Source organism: Vanessa cardui, chromosome 21, assembly GCF_905220365.1.
Source record: "Vanessa cardui chromosome 21, ilVanCard2.1, whole genome shotgun sequence".
In the NCBI taxonomy this organism is placed as follows: Eukaryota; Metazoa; Arthropoda; class Insecta; order Lepidoptera; family Nymphalidae; genus Vanessa; species Vanessa cardui.
The window spans coordinates 12,024,664-12,034,499 of NC_061143.1; the positions used below are offsets into that span (position 1 = coordinate 12,024,664).

The 9,836-nt window shown below is 31.9% G+C and overlaps 1 protein-coding gene across 1 annotated transcript; it reads right to left on the reverse strand.

Annotated features, from left to right (window-relative positions):
- Window positions 1-446: 446 nt before the first annotated feature.
- LOC124539046 (tol-Pal system protein TolA-like) lies at window positions 447-7,942 on the reverse strand. Its single transcript, XM_047116369.1, has 5 exons — window positions 7,810-7,942; window positions 7,683-7,729; window positions 4,278-4,780; window positions 2,050-2,253; window positions 447-1,217 (listed from the first exon to the last, which is right to left on the reverse strand). The coding sequence occupies exons 1-5, from the start codon at window positions 7,911-7,913 to the stop codon at window positions 1,047-1,049; spliced, it is 1,029 nt and encodes a 342-aa protein (XP_046972325.1). The 5' UTR covers window positions 7,914-7,942; the 3' UTR covers window positions 447-1,046.
- Between the last annotated feature and the right edge of the window lie 1,894 nt (window positions 7,943-9,836).

Consider the following 9,836-nt stretch of genomic DNA (forward strand, 5'->3'; position numbering starts at 1 on the left):
AGGATGGTATGACAGATTAAAAGCTAGTTGTTTTTGTACTGGAGCGTTGTTATATGTTATGATTTTTGCATTTCCTTGTTTCTGGTTTGTGTGAAATGGTTTGTTGGCTGGAATCTGGATTGGACCGGGCTCTGAAAGGGAAAGCGCTCGGTTAACGAATCTGCTAGATTCGTCCGAGGACGGGATTTGGGTTACTGGTTAGGTTGCCCGGGTTAGGTCGTCGGTTAGGAAAGTTAGGTGTGCCTTAGAGTTATTGTTATTGCCAGTTGTAAGTGGTTTTATTGACTGTTAGCTGGTCAACATTGTCGGCACTTTCGTAGCCGCTACTCATGTTAAATTAATATTAATCAAGGCAAGGGTTAGTCAATAGTCAGTAAGTATAAGTGAGATGTCAGTCATGAGTCGAGTCACTTGTCAAGTAGAGTCATTTAAATATTGAAATACTATTTAAGAAAACAGATTATTTATTAAATAAATTGTTGATCCATTTTCACTTTCTTGGACATCGCACTTATCTTCGGAGTTAGTATTGTTACAAATGAGTACTTTCAATTTTTGTAGAATACATAAATGTCATTATGAATACAAAAATGAAAGTATGACATCATAAATATTGCTTAAAATCGATGTAAAAAAAGTACATAAAAAATTCTATCACATATTAACCTAGCCCTACCTATCTTATCGAGGGATATATTTACATTAAAATTTTGTGATTATTGGAATATGAAATCGACTTAATTTTTGTGTAGAATAAACGATTGATAATGAAAATAAAAATTAAATAAAACAGTAAAAGTTATACGGAAACGTGTAAGACGGAAATTTATATAAATAATCCGAACATTTTTTTTACCATATTCCAATAAATACAAAAATTACCGATTATTCCAAAAAGCCTCATATAGTCGAATCAAAATTATTAACATTTAATAATGATTTTAAATAATTTTATGTTATTGGACTGGTTGAATTGGACCTATGAAAATCACATTGTCCTTGAACCGACCCGAGGATTTGGAATATCAGCACCTAGACCCTTAACGTTACTGGTTTTGGAAGTCCGACTGGTAATATTCCTGGCTCTGTTCCGGGGCCGCTTGGTACTCCTCGTAGCTCGTACCTTCGTGAGAGTTATCCCGATGCTGGCCGAGTCCGGCGGCTGCGGCCTTCGCTGCTGCCTCCGCTGCATTAGCTTGAGCCTGCTGGGCCGCCGCCTGAAATTAAAAAAGAAAACAAAATGGTTAAACTGTAGTTAGACATCCTGAGAACCGGTTTCAACCGGATACTCTTTAAAACTGGAACAGTGAAGCATCTGCTAAAATAATTATTATACTTTCCTTATATGAATTTTTGTTTGTAAAATTATTATTACTCTTATGGTATTTAACAACAAGACCATAAAACTATCGTATCTAATGATAAGAATGTTTTTTAATTTAACAGTGGTAATTTTAATTTTAAACAACAGACTATAAAATTAATAAAGAAAAATAATGTTTGTAAAGAAAATAAAGATGAAATAATAAGTAACAGATTTATTAAAATTAAATAAAATAAATATTTTTTATCAGTCGAATCGTTTAGAAGAACACCGATATAGTTATGTCCTCTATAAAGTAGATCTTGGCGTTGCGCGTTTCCTGTTACGAAACGACAAGAATTAATATTCGAGCTTTACGAATTTATATATACCGATTAATTATACTACTAATTTAAAGCTTCAAAAAATTGGATCTTCAAATTCAGCTTATATCAATACTCGGCTTTATTTGTGAAAAAAAATATACTTAAATTAAAAAAGAAGTTTAGGTTTTATCCAGTAAATCTAATTTTATCTTGATTGTTGATGTTTCATCATATTCAATTATATGCATTACATTATATGAGATCATTTTAATAATGATTTATTGTGTATTGTTAATATGGCATTGACATATTCGCTTAACTAAACTTAAGTTATTGTAGCTTATCTAATTTGTTGTATTCTAATGCTCTGGTGCGTGGTTCCCGATGGTAGGGAAATCTGTGTTTAGTCTTGGACCTCACCTGAGCCTTTCTCGCCGCCGACTGCGTGGCCTCGAAGTCAATCCTGACGCCCTTGAGTTGTTCCTGCAGGGTTTGCAACCTCTGTCGCGCCGCGCCCACCATGGCAGTCTGAGCTCCCAACTCACCGGCCGCTTGCGAAGCCGCCTCATTCGCGTTCTCCGATGTCGCTTGCGCGGCGTTTAGAGCAGCTTGGATCACGTTCACCTATTTTTTAAATACATTTTTATATTCTATTTGTACACTTCAATTGTGAATAACAACAACAACAGCCTATAAATATCCCACTGCTGGCCTCCCCTTCCTGTGAGGATTAGGTTTTTTGGCTGTTCCAATAGTGGTGTCATTTATGAAATATAATTTAATTTTAATCAAAAATATTAAAAAATATATATTGTACGCAAGTTATTGATTTGTTTTAATGTTTTTAAATATGTATATATATAGTGATATTATAATATTTATCATCGTCATCATTATCTCAGCCGGAAAGATCACCACGATATCCGGTCTATCAGCATCCACCTTTAAAGTGAAGCTTACACGATAGCCATAGTCATAATATATATGGAAGCGGATAAACCATAATATTACTATAATATAAGACCAAGTATCGGCATTATAGTAGATAAAACTTAATGAAAATATAGCGCAACCTTAAGCATATTTCATAAGTTAAGATCCTATTATAAAAAAGCATTCAAAAAATATAAAAAAACAATTCAAGAATATAATTAAAAAAGCTATCTAGATACATTTCTGTGTCATGGTTGATTATTGGAGCGTGTCAATTTCTTGACGAGATTACGTCACGATCAAAGAAATTGGTCCATTATAGCTTTAACGGTGTATGACATAGGCTATGTAGGCTACATGACCAACCAATACGGTAACATTACTATTCAAAAGTGCATTTAAAAGCCTACATGACGAAAGAATGTGTTGATTTGCAACAAAAACATAGGATGACTTATATAGGTTATGTACCAAGAAAAAAAATCTATAAATGTATGTACATTAAGTATACGGCTGGTAGCCGTGATCTTGCATTTACGTCAGATGTAAAAAGAAGAAGTAAGGTCGTCAAATAATAATTGCCTTTTTTGTCAATTTATAAAGCTTTATGTAAATACAAACTATTAATTAATAAGCTGTGGTCATTGCTGACAATGACAGTGATTTAAAGATTGGCAATTGTTAAATGGGACAAGCGGTTTTTTCAATATCATTAGCATGCACGTAAATCAATTTGTTGTTGATTTTATTTCACCACAGTTTAACAACGGGCTTGTAATCAATAATTTCGCAAAATAAATCAAAACTTTTTGCATCTTTGTAGCAACGATATGCAATCGGCTGTAAGAAACGATCCGTTGCTACAATTATTTCTTTAAAAGTCATTATAAAGTTTTTATTTTCAAATAAGTTGTTTACGATTCGGTTTTGAAATAAAATTAATTTGTTTCGTTAATTTGAAAAACAATGGATTCAGAGATTATTGAAATTTAAACTACAGATACAATTGGGCTTAAGAACAAAAAAGCAAGACTAATCTTTATTGGGTTAGGTTAGGTTATTTTCTTATCATTTAATTTAGTATATTTTGTACAATCATTCTAATTATTTATTGAAGAAGAGCTTGTTTATATTTGCAACAATAAATTTATAAAGTTACCTTAATGGTGTCTTGATTTGATTTGATCTTAAGCTAAGTATTTATTTTTTCATCGCAAATAGTCTTGCCATCATCGTCGTCTATTTAATTAAGCTTTATAAAATTTCATAATCAATCGTATTACAAATACATTTAACAATAGACCTCTTTAAAATTCCATCAAATCAAACAAAAGTGTTGTATGTAACAATTTGAGTACCGACCTAATGTTTACGTCACGAAATATCTAGTTTTGCTATTTTATTTTTAAAGTAAATTCGATAACGAAATTGGAACGACAGTAAATTAAACGTTACTTTTCGATATCTTTACGTTTAGTCTTTTTGTTCGTTTTTTTGTATATCTTTACGCAACTTTGTGCTTAACGTAACCGTTTTCAGTTTTTAAATTGTATTTTGGTAAAACTTTAAGATTTAAACGATTTTGTAATCGAAATGAAAAGCACAAACGTCAAATTAATGGCATTGAATTAAATATTTGGTTACTTTTTATAAAACGATAAAACCTATGAATGACCTCTATTTAATTTTCCATGTAATGGCTTTTTGTATCATACCTGATGCATAGCTTGTTGTGCAGATTGTGCCGCCGACTGGGCTGCTCTCTTAGCCTGTTGCAGCTGCATTTCCTCGCCCTGCAGCGACACCTTCGCATCACGCACTTGCTGCTCCAATCCCGAGAGGATCACTTGCTTTCCTGCTAGCGCCGCCTGCGCAGTCGCACTAGACTGAGCCGCGGATTGCGCCAACGTATTCTTAGCCACGTACGCCGCTTGATATGCTGCAGCTTGTTGATTGCCAAGCGCTGTCTTCGCTTGATTAGCCGAACCGACAGCTATCGTCCTCAAGCCACTGCCCTGACTGAAACCTTTCTTTGCATTGTTACCGCCACCAGATGCAGCAGACTGGACGTCCTGGATGTAAGCATCGTAATGGCTTGCGGCCTCCGCTGGGTCCCTCGCCTGACTGGGCTTTGAGTTATCATATTCGTAATCGTATTCGACTCTTTGTTGTGAATTCTTTTGGTTGACAGGCGCTGAAGATGCAAGGGAGAGCGACCCTGTGAAAAAAGACAATTTTCAATTGCTATCGTTCTTCAAGGCAATTTAGGCATGAACTTAATTTAAGCTACAATATACATATATGACGGAAAAGTTTTAGAACATACTCTTTGAGTACTTTGATACTCATTCTGTGAGACGACCATAAATTATAACTATGGTGAAATTTATAATTATATTAATATTATTGAAATTACTATATGTTTTTGTAAGTTTTGAAAATTTTTACTCCGATTTCCAAATTAGAAAAAAAACTCGATTATTTTGTCTTGCCTAAACTAAATCCTGAAATCTGTACCACAATAGAATTCAGTTTAAATTTCTATTTTATGGCCTTCATTATTGACAAAGGCTGGTATATTTCTCGCCCAGAATATCAGAATACAGACACAACAGGAAAATATGACCATCCTTACCAGCAGTCTACGCGGTCGCAATTCGTACACACCTATTTTAATTCACATTCGTATATAATTAAGGCCTAAGTAAATTAATGTTATGATACATTTACATAAATACAATTACACGGATGATTATCCGAATCGGCCGAGCATTACAATGGTTTGAATCACGTTAGATTCGGAAGGAAGGATTTCCTGACTGAATCTTAGGTAACATTTACAATTTGTTTTGCTCCATTTGTTTAACGTGTGTAAGATCGCGTGTTATTATTACGTGTTAATTATTGTTACATATAGATTCCGAAAGTGTTTATTAAGTATTTGATTACTATTTGATTCATAATGTTAGATTTTAATATATTGAGATGAAAGTAAAAGTAAAGTAAAGGTAAATTGACTACTTAAGTTATATCTGCATGAACAATAACGTAACAAAAAACTTGCTATACATAATTATATTTCGAGATAATACTAAATAAGAATAAAAAAATCAGCTTAAACTTATAACAGGAAGTTTATAAAAGCACTTTTATTCTATTTTTCGTCATATCATTCTACTTTCTATTGAAATCAATATCTGTATCATCTATCGACATATTTCAGTTTAAATAATTGCAGTTGAGAAAAAAATAAATATATTTGTTTTTTTACTAACAGGATTTTAAAGTATCAGTAAAGATTTTTTTTTACGTGATGATTTTTTATTTTATATATTTCTATCAAATTGTATGTTTTGTACAATTTTGCAAAAATGATCCCGTCTGCGTCGGTGGTATTCAATCAGTCAATCAATGGAAGCAAAAATAAACTGATCAATTTTTTTTTCTCAAGCGATATTGGAGGAATAATTTCGCTTCGTTACCACTTCGCTTCGAAGGGTGCAATACCTTAAATTAATTTCCTTCGACAATATTATTTAGCCTGGATTATTATTGACTTGACGATTTGACTCTTTTTAAATAGGTTAAATGAGCTCATAATCAGAATAAGGAAAATATAACATGTATAATTTTAAATCTGTGTCAAACTTTTGCAAGTGTTTTCGTTTCCAAAAATATATTTTAATTAGTTTTGATTTTATATTATATTGGTATTGTTCCATGTGGTAGCTTCACTTAATTAATAAATGACGATTCAAAAGTGTACAAGCACTTTTGAATCGTCATTTATTTATACATAAAGCCTACTCGAATAAAGTTTATTATGATTTTGATTGGTATTGGTAAGCAAGCATTTCTAAGATCTCTTGGTGAAAATAAGGTTATACCAACAAAATTTACTATCTATCCTAAAAGAAATGGCTAAGTGCATTTGCCCTTAATGTAAACCTAACCTCAAGTTGTGGTTTTTATGCACCCATAAACTTGAACTCGGGTTTCAAAGGGAAAGTGAAATAATACCGAACCAAAATACCTTAGGTATATTATACATATAGTTGACAACAATGCCATTGGAAATTCGTTTGGATACCGTGTTTTTTTTTTTTGTATATGTATTCAGCTATAATTTTTTTTTATCTTTCATGGATATTGTCTTAATATATTTTATGTTTTTATTTAATTAAAAATTACTTATTTTACGATAAAGTTGATACAACTACAGATTATATCAGATTCTTTCGTTATTTCTTTTAAATATACCTACAATAAATTATCTTTTTGAAGAAAATCGCAATAAAAAACTTTTGGAAGAAACTACTGTTAATATTAATATTAAATAATACTCGTGAAGGAAATGCACTGTATTATTAGTAAACCTATTTATCATGATTTTTTTTAATATGCTTGTTATTATTGTAAAAAATGTGTGATTTCACATATTTTGTGTTTAAATTTGTCACAAATTAATTGAAATGCAAATTTGTGTCTCTACTTATGTACGAGGAACGCTAGATAAAGAAGGAGAGCTCGATTAAAGAATAAATATCACACTTCATTTATAATAATAACAATACTTCGACAATAAAGTATTTTATGTAAAATTGAAACCATAGAAAAAACAAAAAACATCAAATTGAAGTTACTTTTACATATTTTTCTCGGGACCCTATGCTTGGCCCATTGCCTATAAACGTATGAGCGCTATCGTACTTACGAGCAGAGATTAATTGAATTGCCTAAATCCAGGGCAAGTTAGAAGTTGTCTACTAGCATATCATGAAAGCTTTAAAGAGCTTTTCACCTTCGGTCCCGATTAGGACTCGAGAGAGTGAATGATTCAATTAAAATCAACTTATTAGTCACATCAAATAACGAAGATTTAAATACACATTATATCAAAAGGGTTTTCGTTATTTTTGAATTTGTTAATATTAAATTCGTTTACCTTTAAGAGTTTAAGGAAAACACAAATTTAGATAAGGTTTAGTTTGATATTGATTCTCTTAGTCTTTTCATTAAAATTGTTACAATATTTTTTAAGTTGGAGCTTTAGAGACCGTATAACGACTTCGCGAGTTAACGTTTTATATTTAAGTTACTTTATTTATTATAATACTTACCAATGCATAATAAGACAACGCTGAAAGCCCTCATATTTCCAGTCGTACTGAAAACACAAAGTGACACTATTATTTTAAGGAAAAATAAATTAAACTAAATAAATAGAGATCACGAATCACAATCTACCTTCCAGTACTTTCACAGAAGTTTAATATGTTTGGTTTTAGGAGCGGGGTCGAAAGTGCCCCTAGCTCGACTTGTGGAGCAATGTACAGACGGAACCTGAGCATTAGTATTTATAGAGAGTGTTGTATTGACCGCGGACGCTGAAAGTGTTAGATAATTCTATAGAGCTGCTTTTGTTCTTTGCGTCACGTTTATTTTTTTCTTAAGACTTCAATCCTTTCGCTGAAAACTTTACAATAGAATTATACTAAATTGATAAAACTGCAATTACTTTTTTAATTACGAATGTTTTTTTTTTATTCTATTTTATTAGACGGAGTTTTGTCACTCAGTGTCTATGTCACTCCCGTAATATTATGCTTTAATTATATAATTAGACTAGATTACAAGTGCATCGAATTGTTGTAGATTATTTAAATATTCTATAAATCACCCTGGCTCTCTCTGATAGAGGAGAATCTCGGTAAAACGTATTGTCTCTCGGCTAAGTACCGTTCATATTCTCTCAGAACGTGATACATATACATATGTCAATTACGAATGTATATTTTCTAAGAATATTATTAATGATATATACTCGTATTATATCGATTATCGATCAAATTGCAATAAATATTAATTAAATATGTATTTATTTATTAAAGAGCTGTAATCTTTTAGTACGTAATAAGTATTAGAACTAGCCTGTAAATTTTGGACCTCCATTTCTTTTTTTAAGGAGAAGTTTCGGTCCTTATTCTACCTAGCTACTCGTAAGTGGATTGGTATTTGCAAAATTGGAAGAGTTTCATCGAACATATTTAAGATTGCGTTCTTCACCGCTGAACACGAAATAAAAAACACATACACAGTAGGTACAAATACAAATTAAGCACACGAAAATTCAGTGATTCTGACCCGGACTTGAACCCGTAATCATCGGCTATGATTTTTGTGTCCTACTGAGCTATCTCGATTAGTTATTTTAGATATGTAACTGATAACAGTTTTAATCTTTAGAGCAGTCATAGTGATATATTTGATATCATATGAGTAGTAATGTTCCAAGGGTAACTATTTTAGGTTAAGGTAAACCATTCTGCGGTGGTAATAGCAGCTCGACATGATCCAGATCTTGGATTTTATGAAGGGTGTATTGTAATGTAAAAACTTATATCACTAGTCGATTGTAATTAGAAATACACACGAAAATTGCATCGCTATAAATGTTTTTATAAGCCTTGCAGCCATTTTTATTATTGTTTTTTCTTTCATATACAGAACGGAGTAAAAGGCAAGGGCCGACGTTTGATATACTTATAATTTGTCTTTGGTCAATGTCTTCTTTAACTAAAGAAGCACTATTTAAACACTGGATTGCAAGAAATCTTGTGAACTATAACTGTGTGGATTCTGAAGAAGGGCGCAGATGTCTAAAATACAGATATTTATTCATCTATTTTAGATACAGATGCCATATTCAACCCTGTTAGATTAAATATTATAATATTCAATACGACACAACATAAATGTAGCATCGGCAAATTCAATAAATCTGATTACTGAAGATTTATACAACCAATAGAAATAGCTCCATATCGCGCCATTCAACGCTATTCGTCGCTATAGATTCTCGCGTCAGCTCAACCAGTGAAAGCAAGTGCATGCAAATCGACGTGTCAAATTGACGAATATATTAGGTCATATGATATTACAAGTTATTACGTTTGTGTAAAGATCATATTCAAATGAGAATATTGATAATTTAGGATAGCGTACTTCATTCGGATGTGTTCGGTTTTACGAATTTTGCCGATGCCACATATAAGTTGTATCATACTATAGCTGTCTATTTGTTAATGGTGTTACAGAAATAAACAAAAAAGCTTTCAAGGTCTGAAGGTATCATAGCATGTTTTCTTTTATGTATATGTATTGGAAAACAACATAACGCAGAATACATAATCGAACAATGTCGTGGGAAAACCGTTTTCCTTGTTAATAATTTATCTGAAACATTACGGAAAATCGGAAGTTGTTTTAAATTA